General features: G+C 42.9%; 1 protein-coding gene across 6 annotated transcripts in view; it reads left to right on the top strand.

The window, feature by feature from the left end:
- The window catches only part of Chn1 (chimerin 1), a 153,582-nt gene that overhangs the window by 104,975 nt on the left and 31,894 nt on the right, over positions 1 to 16,713 (top strand). For 4 of the 6 annotated variants that reach the window (XM_052725346.1, XM_052725345.1, XM_052725343.1 and 1 more), the window contains one exon: positions 3,935 to 4,012. The exons of 1 other annotated variant lie outside the window; for it this stretch is intronic. In XM_052725346.1, coding sequence (XP_052581306.1) covers positions 3,935 to 4,012 — 78 coding nt within the window. Of the gene's footprint in view, positions 1 to 3,121; positions 3,158 to 3,934; positions 4,013 to 16,713 lie in introns of all 6 variants that reach the window. One more of the 6 variants, XM_052725347.1, reaches the window with a different exon arrangement.

The raw sequence follows: 16,713 nt of genomic DNA, 5'->3' as shown, positions 1-16,713 counted from the left end.
GTGTACGTACGTACGTACTCACCCTACAGTGCTGTTTTCTGTCTCCTTTAAGAGCTAGTTGCTGCCCATGCTGTAATTAACCCAGAATGTCTTGATTAATAGAAAAGTTAAGCCGGGCGGTGGTGGCGCACGCCTTTAATCCCAGCACTCGGGAGGCAGAGGCAGGCGGATCTCTGTGAGTTCGAGGCCAGCCTGGTCTACAGCGTGAGATCCAGGAAAGGCGCAAAGCTACACAGAAAAACCCTGTCTCGAAAAACCAAAAAAAAAAAAAAAATAGAAAAGTTAAGAAAAACAGTAGAACTCTTTAATAAACTTTATCACTAGACAAAATATTCACTTTACCTGACCATTCATTTTTCGGGGCAAGTGTGTATTTGTGTGCATAGTTGAATTTTAGTTATTTTAGCTGAAACTCAAGGGTTGATATGAACATAATAGAAACTTGGCCAAACTATTCAAGAAAAACAAAACAGACAAACCCACCTGTGGTGATATTGTGTTCCCCAAAATATTGTGCACCCTAATAAACTTATCTGGGGTCAGAGAACAGAACAGCCACTAGATATAGAGGCCAAAAAATGGTGGCATACATGCCTTTAATCCTAGTATTCTAGAGGCAGAGATCCATCTGGATCTCTCTGAGTTCAAAGCCACAATGGAAACAGCCAGGTGTGGTAAAAAGAGCCTTCAGTCCCAGGAAGTGATGGCAGGAAGCAGATAGGTATTTAAGGTGTGAGGACAAGGAACTAGGCTGGCTAAGCTTTTAGGCTTTTGAGCAGCAGTTCAGCTGAGATTCATTCTGGATGAGGACTCAGAGGCTTCCAGTCTGAGGAAACAGGATCAGCTGAGGAACTGTTGAGGTGAAGTGGCTGTGACTTGTTCTGCTTCTCTGATCATCCAGCATTCACCCCAATACCTGGCTCCAGGTTTGATTTTATTAATAAGACCTTCTAACAATTTGTGCTACACCCACCACTTGGGTTACACCTTTAGTTGTTTTCTTTACTTAGGAACTTTCCTTTATACGTTGTTGAAAGAACAAATACCATTCTTTTTGCCTTTGGGGGTCTTTTTTTTTTTTTAATCTGATGCCTACTGAGGACTGGGTTAACATGACTCTCAGCTGAACATGTCCAAGGAGTTAGTCCTCACATGACAAATCATTTATGTCAGGCAAGAAAACTTTTTTCCAGTGTGTCTCCTCTCAGTAGTATTGTTTTATAATCTGCTATCGATCATCTGAGGCTGAATTTGTGAAATTGAGCCATGCATAGAGTAAATGTTAATGTCTCCTTTGTCTTTCTTTTTAAGATTTATTTACTTATTATGTGTACAGTGTTCTGTCTGCATGTATGTTTGCACGAGGGAAGAGGACACCAGATCTCATTACAGATGGTTTTGAGCCACCATGTGGGTGCTGGGAGTTGAACTTAGGACCTCTGGAAGAACAGTCAGTGCTCTTAACTGCTGAGCCATCTCTCCAGCCCCTCTTCCTTTGTCTTTTATTTACTTAAATTTCTTTTAATACAAAGAATCTGGGAATATAGTATGGTGGGAGATATTGACCAGCATGCCTGAAGCCCTGGATTAAATTTCCATTATTGTTAAAAAAAAAAAAAAGAATAAATGGGACTATATAGACTCAAGAAAATAGAGACTAACTGGGCCTGTTTTCAAGTCAGTCGTGGGGCTGGAGAGATGGCTCGGGAGGTAAAGTACTTTCTTTGTGAACATAAAACCTGAATGTGGCAGAGTGTGTCTGGGCAAAGGATCAGAGACAGGCAGAGCCCTGTCCCTCCTGAAGCTAATTGGCCAATAAGACTGGCCAAATCAGTGAGCTCCACATTCATTGATGATGCTCTCTTAGAAAAATAAGGTGCTACACCTTACCAACAGTGACAGCCAACATGGATCTCTGGCCTTTACAGGTGCCCATGCGCATAGGCACCAATACCACTCATTGCTTCCAGTGTTGTAAGGTAATTGAAGGACGTCTCATATCTCAGTTAAATTAGAATTTTCAGTGGAATACCTCGTATATTTTATGAAATCTGAGATAATGTGTGGTGGTTAGTTGACTTAATTTCTGGTTTGGTTTGATTTGGTTTGGGTCTGCTCAAACCCAAGTCTTTGTACAGTCCAAACACATGCTTCTCTGCTAAGCTACAGCCTCCAACCCCCAATTCATTTCAATACAAACTTTCAGATTAATCATAAGATTAATTATGTAGCAAGCACAAGGAAACAGATGGAAGATGGTTAGAGAACCCAAATGGGAAAGCCTGAAGCTATGTATGATGGTGCACACCTTTAATCCCGGCACTCGGGAAGTAGAGGCAAATGGATCTCTGTGAGTTTGAGGCCAGCCTGATCTACAGAGTGAGTTCTAGAATGGCCAGGGCTATACAGTGAGACCCTGTCTTGAAAAGGGGTGTGGGAGGCAGACTGAATTTCTCATAGTCCCTTAGGGAGCTGTAGTCATTGCTCTTGAGTAGAACTGGGTTTGAGTCTCTCAGCCAGCAGCCCATTTTCTGCGGTTGCAGACAAATAGACCAGGGTCTGGTAAGCACAGCCACACTTCATCTGGGCTCTGTGCAACTGAGGGATTAGTCTTAGCTCCCTTCCTCTGGTCTCAAACTCCGAACCAAAAGTATTGAGACTAGAAAACTAGCTTATTGATGTTATTGGTTAAGTGTAGATCTACAACCAAATAAACACAGTGTGGACCAAGCTACACTAGAGGATATCAGCAGTGCTGCATGTATGCTTTCTATTGTGGATGAAAATGCAAGACTTAAGTTCCTTTTCTTTTTCATCAAAATATGTGGCCATTTTTGTTCATCTTTAATAAAACTGGATTTTAGTTAACCAACCTCACCACAATGCACAAATAAGAAGGCTAGATTCACCTTAGTAGAGCAGCTCACACCTCATAGGATGCACAAAGGAAGACATGGGCTGGCCCTTCACAGTTTACCTGGCACCAGAGTTTTTGCTTTGGTTGGTTTTGCTCTTAAATAAAAACCTGGCGCTGTGTGCTAATTTTCCTCTGTCATTATTACATGACTCAGTCATTGCTCATTACCTTCCTACATATTTTTTTTTTCTTTCCTTGAGCCAGCAAGAAAAATCTTGTGCGAGAGGAGGGGGAAGCAGAGTGAGTTGAGAACACAGCACTTAAATACTGTTCCTGGGTTTTCATTGGTTGTCTCGTCTCTTACTGTGGCCAGTCTAGTCGTGCTTCCTCCTGCAGATCCCTCCCTCCCCGCCTCCTCCTGTGAGTGAGTTCGCAGGCTGTCTGTTGCTAGCTACTGACTGCAGGCTGTATGTAGGCATCTCTCATTCAGAATGGACCTTGCTGTATTGAGCAGAGAAGAAAGCTTTCAGCAATGTATCATTTGTCACGATTGACTGCCTTTTTAAAAGGACTCCCAAAGAGAGATACTGCATGGTTTGTGTGTTAGCACAGACTGAATTCCTCTCCAGACTCTTAAGTTTCCAGAAGCTTGACTGTAGAGCCCTGTTAAGAAAGGAAGAGAGAATTTGTGTGGTACTCGGCCTTGTGAAGAACTGCTTCATCACCTCCCACACCTCCCGGGCTCTAGCGTGTGGCATGGCCGCTGCTCTCTAGGTTAGGATTCTGAGCTGGCTGCAGCATGCTCATGTGTTAGCTGAGTAGAGTTCACCAACAGTTACAGCTGCTGCAAGGTTGTTTCTTGGTTTTTGTTTTTGTTTGTTTTTCATTCCTTTGAATTCCAAAATGCCATCCAAAGAGTCTTGGTCGGGGAGGAAAACTAATGGAGCTACAATTCACAAACCAAAACAAGAGGGCCGGCAGCAAGATTTATTGATAGCAGCCTTGGGAATGAAACTGGGTTCTCAAAAGTCGTCTGTGACAATCTGGCAACCTCTGAAACTCTTTGCTTATTCGCAGTTGACATCGCTTGTTAGAAGAGCAACTCTGAAAGAAAATGAACAAATTCCAAAATATGAAAAGGTTCACAATTTCAAGGTAAGAATGTTTGTTTCTGGCCTTTTCCTATAAGGAACGCTCAGTACTTAGAGTGTGCAAGTTAGAGGCTCGTCTTCTGATGCCTTTGAAAAATTAGGATGACTTGATTGAAATGTTCTTGCTATTCAAGGAAAGAGATGTCTAAATCCCGGTTTTAGTTAAGGAATGGCTGAATAGAGCTCACAGAAATCCAGCCCCATTTTCTCAGATGCTGTGCTAATGCTCTCCTGAATTACTGTGTGTACACTGGTAAGTCTTGACTGATGTGATCAAGGTCTCCTAATCATGCGTTTGGCATTGCATGTATCTGTGTTGCAATATGTCTAAATACCTTTGTTGGCGATTTCAGGGGATTAGATCTTACATATTCGATTCTGGTTACATGCTTTGCTGTAGCAGGCATGTGCAGTTGCATCTGGAGTGAGCAGATGGTATGCATTTCCCATAGTTTCCGTCTTTTCTCCTCCCTCCATTAACAAATTGACCACGATAAAAGGAGAATCGCTGCCCTGTGACCACAGAGGCTGTGACTGGCAGCTTCCCCGCACTTTCTCGGTGTTGGCTTGCACCCTGCATATGTTGTTTTTAATTACTGCTGTAACATGTTTTATGCAGTGTACCTGAATCTTCTTTTATGAAGATGATAATGTGTGTTGGTCTGAGATGTGTCTAGATCTTGCATGTACTTCTTGCATGGTATAAGGCCTTGCGTTCCAATTCAGGCGGTATGCAAAGTGAAGTCATGTGTAAAGAGACCTAGTTACACTGAATAGGCAGATGAGCCAGCATTTCTGTGGTAACTTCCTAATAGTCAGAAGTTGTCTAAGACTCAAGAGTATTCAGTTTAGAAAGATTATCATTAATGCTGATGTTAGAATGGGAATATTTGTTTGCAAAAAAGGTGTTAGAGCTGAAAATTTCTGTCTTTGATCTGTTAATTTATTCAACTTTTTTGAACATTTATTTGGCATATAGAATGTACCAGGCTCTCTCCCAAGTGACTTCATCCCAGCTTCATAAACCACCCTGATTTTTAACACCAGCATTTATTTTACTCATGCTAAAAAACAAAAACACTATGCCTCAATGTACTCCGCATTTTCTATAGTGAGGAATAGAGTGTAGTCTTCATACCATTTGGCGTTAACCATATAAACCTTATTTTTCAACTGATAATTTTGCTTTAAAATGGAATTGAGACAGTTCAGCAAATCAAAACTTGACAGAAAATAGAAGTCATGTGTACATCCAGTCTTAGTCACATTATAAACCAAACTTAACCTCTTATAAACCAAAAATAAATAAATAAACAAGTAAACAAGCAAAGAAATGCTGCAGGCTACTGAGCTTGAGTGATTTATAGCCTGGTCCTGCAGGACTTTTACCACGGAAATGGCCCCCAAAGTGGCTGTTAAGTTTGTAAGCAAGAATCATCTGCATGTTCCAGAAATTCTGGGACTTCCAAGGCATCTTCAAAGAGGTTCAGTCTGGTTTACTAGCAAAATAGGCCTGTGAGATTGTCATTTTAGTGATAAATCGGGTTCTGTAAATGCTTTTTATCATTATTGTTTGGAAGTTGAAAAATTTACATAAGCAAGCATGTACTTTCCCGTCCCCTGCAGATATATTTTTTAGTTCTTTTCACATAGCTTTATAAGAAGTAAGTTGTGTGTGTGCTGTGTGATCGTGTGACCCTCGCCCCCCAGATCACTGTAAAGATGCCCGCTGGAGACTGAGCCCGGAACCTTGCACATGCCAGGCTGCACTGTGAGCTCACTCCTGGCTCAGCACACTTGTTCTTGTTGATTTGGGTTTTGGTTCTTGTCTGTTTTGTTTTAAGCACATAAAACGTGGGAGACTTCTTCCTTCTCTGGAGCTAGACAATGAGGCCCAGCTGAGACTTGCTCTTTAACGCTGTCCTTGTAAGGAAGGGCCTCCTGTGAGCCAGGGACGCATTCTCCGTAGTTTAGGATCACTAACTAAGAAGGTCAGAAGTCTCAGAATTTGACTCTTCCTGTTATAAATAACTCCATTATTTTTAAAATGTGCCTGTGGAGTAACATTATTAAACAAAAAAAGAAAAAAGAGTCATACTTGACTTCAGAGAATCTCCCCGGAAGGATTCCAGCCCCAGCAGGAGTTCACTCCCACACAGATGCTGGCTTAGAAGGGCACTGCTTCTTGTACACATGTGCAGTCAGGTCTGCTGTGGGAAAACTGGAGTGTTTCCATGATGATTGTCAGTCATGTGACCTGCCGGTGGCTTTCTCTGAGTGGCTGTGTTCAGAGGAACCTCAGGCCCTCACACAGCCCCTTCGGTGGGCTTTTCTCGCCGGCCTCTCGCCGGCCTCTTAGGTAATGCTGCCTGGTGGGGTGCACAGCTGTCGGCTCTTAGTTTGGGGTGAATCCAAGAGCACCAGTTACCTTTGGTGAAAGCATTCACCAAGGCGGAAGCCATTTGGAGCAGCTGGACCCTGGGATTGGAGATCACAGGGAAATAAAAAGGGAAGTCTGCTGTTATGTAACATCTTCTCCCCCTTTCCCTCCTGCCTCTCCATTCTCCGCCCCTCCCCTCCCCTCCCCTCCATCGTTACTTACATCATAGAAAGCTACTATATCTTAGGGAGTTATCATTTCAGAGATAAATATACCACATTCTATAAAAGCTATCGTAAGATGTCAGAATAAATTTGAGCATAATTCCAAAAATGCTAGAAGAAGGGATTCTGGATGTTTTTACCAAAAAGTAAAATAAACTAAATGTCACAGGAGACATGTTTATCCTGATTTTATATTAGACATGTATATGTATGATAACATCACATATTACTCCATAATTTTCATTTTTTATTTATAGTTGATACATAAATTTGTACATATATATTAGGTACCATGTGATGTTTCAATATATGTATACACTTTCTTTTAATTAACATAAAAATTGTATAGGTTTTTTTTTATTTGGTTGCTTTTTGTTTGTTTTTTCAAGACAGGATTTCTCTGTGTAGCTTTGTGCCTTTCCTGGAACTCACTCTGTAGCCCAGGCTGGCCTTGAACTCACAGAGATCCACCTGCCTCTGCCTTCGGAGCACTGGGATTAAAGGCGTGCGCCACCACCGCCCAGCCTGAAATTGTATGTATTTTTAATGACTCAGCTTCTTTAAAGGATGACTCTCTTCTGAGCTGGTGAGATGGCTCTATGGGTACAGGTGCTTCCTTGGCTCCTGGCTGAAGGATTTCATATCTGGGACCTACGCAGTGGAAGGAGCGAGCCAGCTCCCCATGCATGCCAGAGTACTTGTGCCCCCAGAAGCACACACTAAATAAAGCGAATTTTTAAAAATGCTAAAAGTATTACTCCATCCTAATACCCTATGCAGAAAAAAAAAATACATCAAAAGCAAAACAGAAGCAGCCAGCTGCCCCACCCTCCACAGTCACTGTATCCTACTTTCCCAGGCTCTGGGAAGAGCACTAAGACAGCCTTTGCCTCAGGCATTTGCTTGTGATGTGTACCATTGCTTAATTAGCCTAAATGCTTAATATCTCTAAACCTCGCTTTCTATAGTAGGAAACTTAAGTTCCTGCTCCATGGGGGCACATGATAGTCACTACTTTTATATTATGACATATTACCTCTGACTGGTTATTTTTTTCTGCATTAATATCAATTAATTCATTTATACAGAAGAGTGACTGAATCCTGACCTACTTCCTAATAGTAGAGATCACAGTGTGGTGGAGAGCCTTCAATGATCCTGGGGGCTCCCGCCAGCTCCCAGGTAGAGTGGGGTTTACATAAGAATATTTGAGTTTTTCCTGTACCACAGAGTACAATGAAATCCTCTTCGTTTTTTATGTCCTCCCATTTGAATTATGAAATGTTTTGTCTAGTTAGTTGCTTGATTCAAAAAGTTGTATAACATAAGAATCAATATTAGACAGAGTAATAACAGAAACCTGGCTACACCGGCAACTTAAATACTTAAAGAAAAACGTATTAGCAGTTATAAGACTGGGGCATAGCTTAGTAGTAGAGCACTTGCCCAGCATGTGCAAGACCCAGAACTCAGTCCCTAGCACTGCATAGAGAAATTACAGTGAATATGTACTTTATGATATGACTTTGGTTTATTCATTAAGGTGGTAAGTGGTTGATTTTAGTTCCACATACTACTTGCCTTCTGCATGCTGATGGGTGGTGTCAGGTATTAATAGATTTAATGTTGCCATGTGCAGACATGAATCCTACAGTGTGAATTGGTGATATAATTCAAACTACACCATAGCAGGAGCCTTACATAATAAGGTTAGTGATTCAGTGCCCTCTAGATGAAGAAATTTTAAGCACATTGCCAGCAGACAGTGTCCTGCCACTTGGTAACCAGAAGGGCAACAGTGGCCACACTCCCGCTGAAGAGGTCTTTCCTCTCCCTCTAGGATGCACACGGACTTGGGCCCTCTGCTCTTCCATTTGATACATACCTCAGAGGCATTTGTTTCTTTGACTGCAGTAATATACCTCCCCATTCCCTTATGCTGTGCCCACTAACCATGTGACCACCTTCTCTTTCTTTCTGCTCTTTCCCTTTGTGCTATGTCTGGGAAAGTGCTGGTACGTGTTTAAGAAGTGTTGACTGACTGACTGACTTACTGAGTACACAGTGTGACATGGTCGACCTGTAATTTTGAAACCAATTCTCGTGACAGCAGAAAATCTCAATACACGATCGTTCTGAGGACCTGTATTGTTTTAAATTAACCAAATTTACAGACTTTTGAAAAGGAAACAAGAACTATGAACACATCATGTTTTAATCTCTGTGCTTTTTTTTTAGTGTTGTGACCATATAACTATATAGCCTCATCTGGCCTTGAACTTAAAATGTAGCCCAGGCTGGCCTCAAACTCCAGCTCCTCCTGCCTCATCTTCATTAGTGTGGTTAGCCTAAAGTGTCTCATTAATTTTTGGCAGTAATGTACTATCCTTTTATGGACATGAACTTGGAGTATCCCACATGAGATTTTAAAGGAATAGTTTTTCTGCAAACAGGTTAAAGGAACTGCAATGTATATTTTATATTAAGCACACTCCCTCTCTTCTCACTTTGAATGTGGGCCAGAGACGACAAAAATAGTCAAGATCAGTACATAATGGGGTTCTCTCTGCCTCTGCAGTCAGACAGGGAAAGGACTGATGAGCAGAAACTGGGCGGTTTGAAAATTCGCCTATAAGGTCCCTGTAAGAACTTCACTCCTGCTGCTACCTGGCATAGTGCTTATCTGATGTTGTGAGACCCCAAAGTAGTGAGCAGACAGGACTCCGCCTCCGCCTCCACCTTCTGCCTCTGCGGTCTGGAAGCCCATTGTACTTTTCTGTAGTGGCCTGTCTGCTACCCCAGCACTACAGCTCTCCCCCTTACTCCACCTTGCTGATGGTTTAAAGGCTGAGGACCTGCCGGGCGGTGGTGGCGCACGCCTTTAATCCCAGCACTCGGGAGGCAGAGCCAGGCGGATCTCTGTGAGTTCAAGGCCAGCCTGGGCTACCAAGTGAGTTCCAGGAGAGGCGCAAAGCTACACAGAGAAACCCTGTCTCGAAAAACCAAAAAAAAAAAAAAAAAAAAAAAAGGCTGAGGACCTGATTCTGATACCCCAAGTGCAAGGCTAGATCGTTATGATGATCAAAAAGATTGTGCCTGTCATTAATAACCCAGAAAGAAGCATTTTCCAAGGAGTCCTGGTGGCTTGTGTATTATGCTTCACAGCCATTTCATGGGGCAAGAGTTACTCTACTTATCTCAGAAGCAACACATTATATTCATATTCTCACAAACCATTGCCTTTTAAAGATTTATTTATTTTTGTTTCATGTGTTTCTATGAGTGCCTCCTTGTATGCATGTGCACCACATAACTACAGAGCCCTCAGAGGCCAGAAAAGGGCATCAGACACCCCAGAACTAGAGTCACAGGCAGTTGTGAGCCATCTGCTGTGGGAGCTGGGAACTGAAGCTGGGTCCTCTAGAAGAACAGCCAGAGTTCTTAACCACTGGTCCATCTCTCCGTTAGTCCTAAGAGTTCTTAACCACTGGTCCATCTCTCCATTAGTCCTAAGAGTTCTTAACCACTGGTCCATCTCTCCATTAGTCCTAAGAGTTCTTAACCACTGGTCCATCTCTCCATTAGTCCTAAGAGTTCTTAACCACTGGTCCATCTCTCCATTAGTCCTAAGATATTTTGTAGCCTGGTTTTATTTTCCCAAGTCTCACAATTTTACTTCCCTTGTTGATACTGCCTTTCTGGTACAAATTACCTTTTGTGAAAGTATTTAACAATGTTCTTTATTTCCCCACTCATATTTGCTAGAATATCATTTTTAAAATGATCTCATTTGGACAGATATGTCTTAGAAACAGCCTCTTGTTTATAGAAGTCCCTCCCATGTCCATCTGACCCAGAAAAGATCTACTCTTGTGTACCCACGGTAAGTCACTGTTTAACATACTACAAGAGAAGCACATTAACAGTCTTGAAACATGTTGGCCACAGTGTTTCTCAGATCTGAGAGCAGAGCGCTTCAGCTTCCCTGACATGTTCTCCATTTTCTCATCACTCACCCCTCAAGTGTTTGTGAGCACCTCCTACATGTGCACTGCCCTGCCAGACATACAAAGGGTAGAGTAACTGTCACATGATCCTTGAGGAGCAAATCCCAATATGATGAGTATACGCAGAACATGATGTTTTCTGTGTGAAGATGGATGTTAAATACTTTACTAATGCCCCCTTCCCCAGAATTCAGTCTTCAGTGTGTGAATATGATGTGAAATGGTTGTGGGACATCACACTTCTCTTGTAGTATGTGACAGCCTGAAGCAAGCCTGCAGAGCACAACCAGAAATGTCAGAGTCCTTTAAAATTTGGGCAGGGTTCGGTTTTGAGTTTTGGCTTTTGAGGTTGGGGTTTTGTTTTTGTGAGAAGAACATGAGATCTACCTTGTTAAATAAGTGTGCTATTAACTAGGCAGCACACATAAGTGGATGTGTAGTTTGTCCTGGTGGATGGGCCTGTTTCACCTAGCACAGTGTCCTTCAGGTTCATCTGTATTTATCATATGGAAAAAGTTCTCTCTTTCTAAAAGCTAAATAAATATTCCTATGCTGGGTGGTTTCTGTCAACTTGACACAAACTTAGACATGTCTGGGAAGAGGGAATCTATTTAAGGAATTGCCTCCATCAGATTGGCCCATTTCCAAGTCTATGGAGTACTTTCTTGATTGATTATTGATGTGGGAGGGTCCAGCTCACATTGGGCAGTGCCACCCTGTGCAACTGGCTTTGTTGGTGTGAAAAGGCAGGTGGAGCAGCCACGATGAACAAGCCAGTAAGCAGCACTCCTCCATGGTCTCTGCATCAGTTCCTGCCTCCAGCTTCCTGCCTCGCTTGAGTTCCCACCTTGGCTTTCAATGGACTGTGGCCCAGGATATATACGCCAAAACATATCCTTTCCCTAAGTTTTGGTTAGTGTTTTTATCACAGCAATGGGAAGTCAAAGTAAGACTATTTCATTGGCTATATACCCATTTTCTTTACTCATCCATCCATGAATATTTAGGTTTTTTTTTTCCATACCATGGCTGTTAAAAAAATATCTCAAATGTTACAGTTAAAGCTGCTGTTGACACCAGGCGGTGGTGGCACACGCCTTTAATCCCAGCGCTCCGGAGGCAGAGGCAGGAAGATCTCTGTGAGTTCGAGGCCAGCTTGATCTACAGAGCGAGATCCAGGACAGGCACCAAAACTACACGGAAGAAACCTTGTCTTGAAAAACCAAAAAAAAAAAAAAAAAAGTTGCTATTGACAGAGGCTAAAGATATTTCTTTGAGATCCTGACTTCAGTCTTTTGGGGTATATACCCAGAAATAGGATTCATCTTTTAAGGAACTGCAATGCTGTTTTCATTAGCAGCTAAACCATTTCACACCATTCAGGGTTGCCAGCTTCTCCACGTTCTCACTAACATTAGTTGGTGTAGTTTTTGGTAGCAGCCATTCTAACGGGTGTGTGAGGTGGTACCCCACTGTAGTTTTGATTTGCATTTTCCTTGTTATTAATGATAGTAGTACATGATCTTTTCATGTTAGTCGTTTATATATCTTCCATTAATAAATGCTTATTCAAGCCTCCCATTCTTTTTTGAGGTGAGGCTCACCATGCTTCCTTTTCAGGCTGCACTTGAGCTCCTGTGACTCCCCTGAGTCCTGAGTAGCAGACTTGTGTGCGCTCGCTGTCTCTCTCTGTCTCTCTCTGTCTCTCTGTCTCTGTCTCTCTCTGTCTCTGTCTCTCTCTCCCTCTCCCCCCCCCCTCTCTCCCTCTCCCCCCCCCCCTCTCTCTCTTCCCTGTTTTATTCCCAGAATCCAAGGTAGAAGGAGAGAATCAGCTCACAGAAGTTGTCCTCTGACCTCCATATGCACGCCTCGGCAGGTGTGCCCCCACCATGTATGTGCACAAACACCAATAATAATAAATAAAATTAAAATGAATGGTGGCTTTGACATTCAGTGGCAGGAATTTCTAATATATCCTGATACTAACTCCATGAAATATATAGTTTGCATGTGTCTTCTGCCATTCTGTGAGCTGTCTCTCAGCGTTCCTTCCTGCTTGCTCTTTCTCCTGCCTTTCAAACTGCCTTTGAAGCTCCACTTCAGACGTTTGAAATGCCTGGCCTCATCTCTGCTCAGGCTCAGTCAAGTTCACAGAGACATCCTTTCCTGAGAGCATGCAGGTTTGCTTCAATGCTGACTGTGGGGCCTCAGTGGTTTGGTTTGGTTTTTGTTTAGCTACATGGATCTATTGAAGAATATTTACCATTTGATAGAACAGTTGTAAGATTTTTCTTTGTAAATCTTAGGAAGCCCAAGCCAGGCTGCCAATGTGTCACATAATTAGAAGTCCACCATTAAAAATGCTCTACAACCTGGGGGGCTTAAAATGCCACCAGAACCCAGTCTTCTAACTTTGAGCTTATTTTTAGAATCATTTCCATGGCAGGAAGGTGGCAGAGGCATCTTGTCGATGTTTGGCCTGTTGTGGAGAGTTTTGAGGCTCAAGCCTGGCACTCATTGCCTGATGGTATGTCCGTGTCCATCTCTGTGCAGCAGCTCCTGCCAGGGGGATAAGATGCTAGCTGGCCCAGATCTAAGTCGTTTATATTCAGTGAAGTAGTTTCTATGACAAGGACTATCATTGAAAGTAAGGGTAAGTTCTTCAAGAAGACTATTTGAAAGTATCTATATACCTAGTAACAGGATCCAGACACATAGAACAACAACTGAGCAGCAAATGAAGACCATCCCCACCATAGAGGGTTCAGCAGTGCTGCCAGTGACAGAGCAGACCCAAAGGGGGGCATAGGAAGCTTTCATCAGCCAGTGTGGTCTCATTGATACTTATAAAAGACTTCATTCAGTAACAGCAGAGAGTATGTACCTTTAAAGTGAATATGCAGTTTTTAAAAAAAAGAAAACGAATTGGCCAAGCATGGTGGCACCCACACTGTTAATCCCAGCACTCAGCAGGCAGAGATGGGGAGATCTCTGTCAGTTCAAGACCAACCTGATCTGCATAGTGAGACCCTATCTCAGTGAATTAATTAAATCTGTGAGCTAGAGAGATAGCTTGCAGTTACAAATACATACTGCTTTTACAGGGGACCCAAATTCTGTTTCCAGCACCTAAGACAGGCAGTTTATAACTGCTTATTACTCCTACTCCAACTCCAGAAGAATTGATGCATCTGGCCCCCATGGGCAGTGGCACTCATTTGCACATATACACATGCATACACATAATTAAAAATAAAGCATCTTAAACTTTTTTGAGATTATAATTAGAAAACTTCCCTCTTCCTCTTCCTCCCTCTAAACTCTCCCATATAAACCACCCCCATACTCTTTCAAATTTATGACCTCTTTTTAATTGTTGATGTATTTATGTATGTATTTGTGTGCTACATATATATGTTGGTGTGTGTGTGTGTGTGTGTGTTCCTAAATACAACCTCCCCACTCTGTATAATGTTCCTTGTATGTATGTCCTGAAGAGGACTGATCATTTGGTACCAATTGGATAACCATGTGGCATGCTCCTCCCTCAGGAAGACTGTGTCTCACTTTCAGCGTTCTTTGGTTGCCATAGTTCTTTTGTAGGGCTGAGGTTTCCTGAGCCCCACCCACCCACCCTCGTTAGTGTGTCTGTTGGTGTTGTACTAATTCAGGTCATGTTTAGGCAGCCATGTTGGTGTGATTTCATGGTTGTAGGTTCTCTGGTATCTCTCAGGAGTCACAATCTCACAGCAAACTCTGTTCTTCTGGCGCTTCCTATCATCCTGCCTCGTCTTCTGCATGACCCCTGAGCCTTAAGTGTGGGACCAGTGTTGGAGATGTGTCACTTGGGTTGGGACTCCACAACTTTTCGTTTGCACTGCTTGACTCTTACTACACTTACTATTGTAACTAAAAGATGTTTTTTTTTTTAATATTGATTACTGTGTCCAATTTTACCACTGAATTGAACTCTCAAAATACACTATTGTTTTATGATATTACATTGGATTTTTTGATGATTTATGTATTTTATGTGCATTGGCGTTTTGCCTGCATGTGTGTTTGTGTGGGGTTGTAAGATCCCCTGGAGCTGGAGTTACAGACAGCTGTGAGCTGCCATGTGGGTGCTGGGAATTGAACCCAGGTCCTCTGAAAAAGCAACCAGTGCTCTTAACTGCTAAGCTATCTCTCCAGCCCCATACATTGGATTTTTAAAATATTACATTATTTATTTTGTGCTAAGGGTAGGAGACATTTGAAAGCCATGGTATGGGCGGACAGTTCTCTCCTATCATGTGGGTCCTGGGTTCAGGTTCAGGTGGTCATCAGGCTTGGCTGTGCTCCTAAGCTGTCTTGCCATCTACAACATCTGACATTCTTCAGCCTGAGCATCAACTTAGAGGGAACGCTGTCAGGAGAAAAGGATGAAAAGTATAGGCTTTAAATGTCAGTGTTTTGAAATGGAAAGTGGTTTGGTTGTATTTGTTGTTTGACTTTTTTTTATTTTGGTTTGGTTTGGTTTGTGTAGCACGAATTTTACCAGGTCTTATTAATAAAAAAACAAACCCAGGGCCAGGTATTGGGGTGAACGCTGAATGATCAGAGAGACAGAACAGACCACAGCTACCTCACCTTGCCAGTTCCTCAGCTGATCCTGTTCCTCAAACTGGAAGCCTCTGAGTCCTCATCCAGAATGGATCTCAGCTGAGCTGCTGCTCCAAAGCCTAAAAGCTTAACCAGCCTAGTTCCTAGTCCTCAGGCCTTAAATACCTTTCTATCTCCTGCCATTACTTCCTGGGATTAAAGGCATGAGTCACCATGCCTGGCTGTTTCCAGTGTGGCTTTAAATTCACAGAGATCTGGATGGATCTTTGCCTTAGGAATGCTAGGATTAAAGGTATGTGTGCCACCATTTTCTGGCCTCTACATCTAGTGGCTGTTCTGTTCTCTGACCCCAGATAAGTTTATTAGGGTGCACAATATTTTTTTGGGGAACACAATATCACCACAGGTTTGGTTTGGTTTTTGTGAGACAGGGTTTCTCTGTGTAGTCCTGGCTGTCCTGGAACTTGCCATGGAGACCAGGCTGGTCTACAGATCTGCCTTCCGCCTGCCTCTGCCTTCCGAATGCTGGGATTAAAGGCACGGACCACCATGCCCTGCTGTTGTTTTGCTTTTTGTTACATAATTTATACTGTGTAGTGTGATTAAAAACAGACAAAAAAGCTCAGGATGCTAACACCTGTCGTCCTAGCACTGAGTAGAGATACAGGAAAGTTAAAAATTCAAGGCCATCCTGGGCTACAGAGTGAGTTCCAGGTAAGCCTGAGCTATATACATAGCAAGAACATGTCTCTCAGGATTAGTGAGTAGACAGACAGAATGACTGACTGCCTGGCTAGAATTCATAAAGAAATTTAGCCAGGCGGTGGTGGCGCACACCTTTAATCCCAGCACTTGGGAGGCAGAGCCAGGCGGATCTCTGTGAGTTCGAGGCCAGCCTGGACTACCAAGTGAGTTCCAGGAAAGGCGCAAAGCTACACAGAGAAACCCTGTCTCAAAAAACCGAAAAAAAAAAAAAAATTATTTCTTGCCGGGCAGTGGTGGCGCACGCCTGTAATCCCAGCACTCGGGAGGCAGAGCCAGGCGGATCTCTGTGAGTTGGAGGCCAGCCTGGGCTACAGAGCTAGTCCAGAACAGGCTCCAAAGCTACAGAGAAACCCTGTCTCAGAAAACCAAAAAAAAAAAAAAAGAAATTTAACTCTATTAAAAATACCCTTTATGGTAAATGTATCTATCTGTGTGGGGGGATGGTTGCAGGTATGTTTGTGTGTAGTTCCATGTATGCCCGGGTGTGTATAGAGGTATGTGTGCATGCATGTGGAAGCTAAAAGCCAACCTCAGGTGTCATTCCTCGGATGCTATCCACCTTGTTTGGGGTTTTTGTTTTGTTTTAAGACCTAGTCTCTCTTGGCCTGGAACTCACCCACAAGGCCAGACTGGCTAGCCAGTGAACCCTGGTCAATTCCACAGCACTCTCACCGTACACCTGCCGCTGTACCCGGATTTGTCACGTGGTTCTAGGGACTGAACA

The sequence above is a fragment of the Peromyscus californicus genome, unplaced genomic scaffold, assembly GCF_007827085.1.
Source record: "Peromyscus californicus insignis strain IS unplaced genomic scaffold, ASM782708v3 Scaffold_7__1_contigs__length_154581171, whole genome shotgun sequence".
NCBI lineage: Eukaryota > Metazoa > Chordata > Mammalia > Rodentia > Cricetidae > Peromyscus > Peromyscus californicus.
The sequence above is the reverse complement of the archived record's forward strand: the minus strand, read 5'-3'. Positions and strand labels throughout refer to the sequence as shown.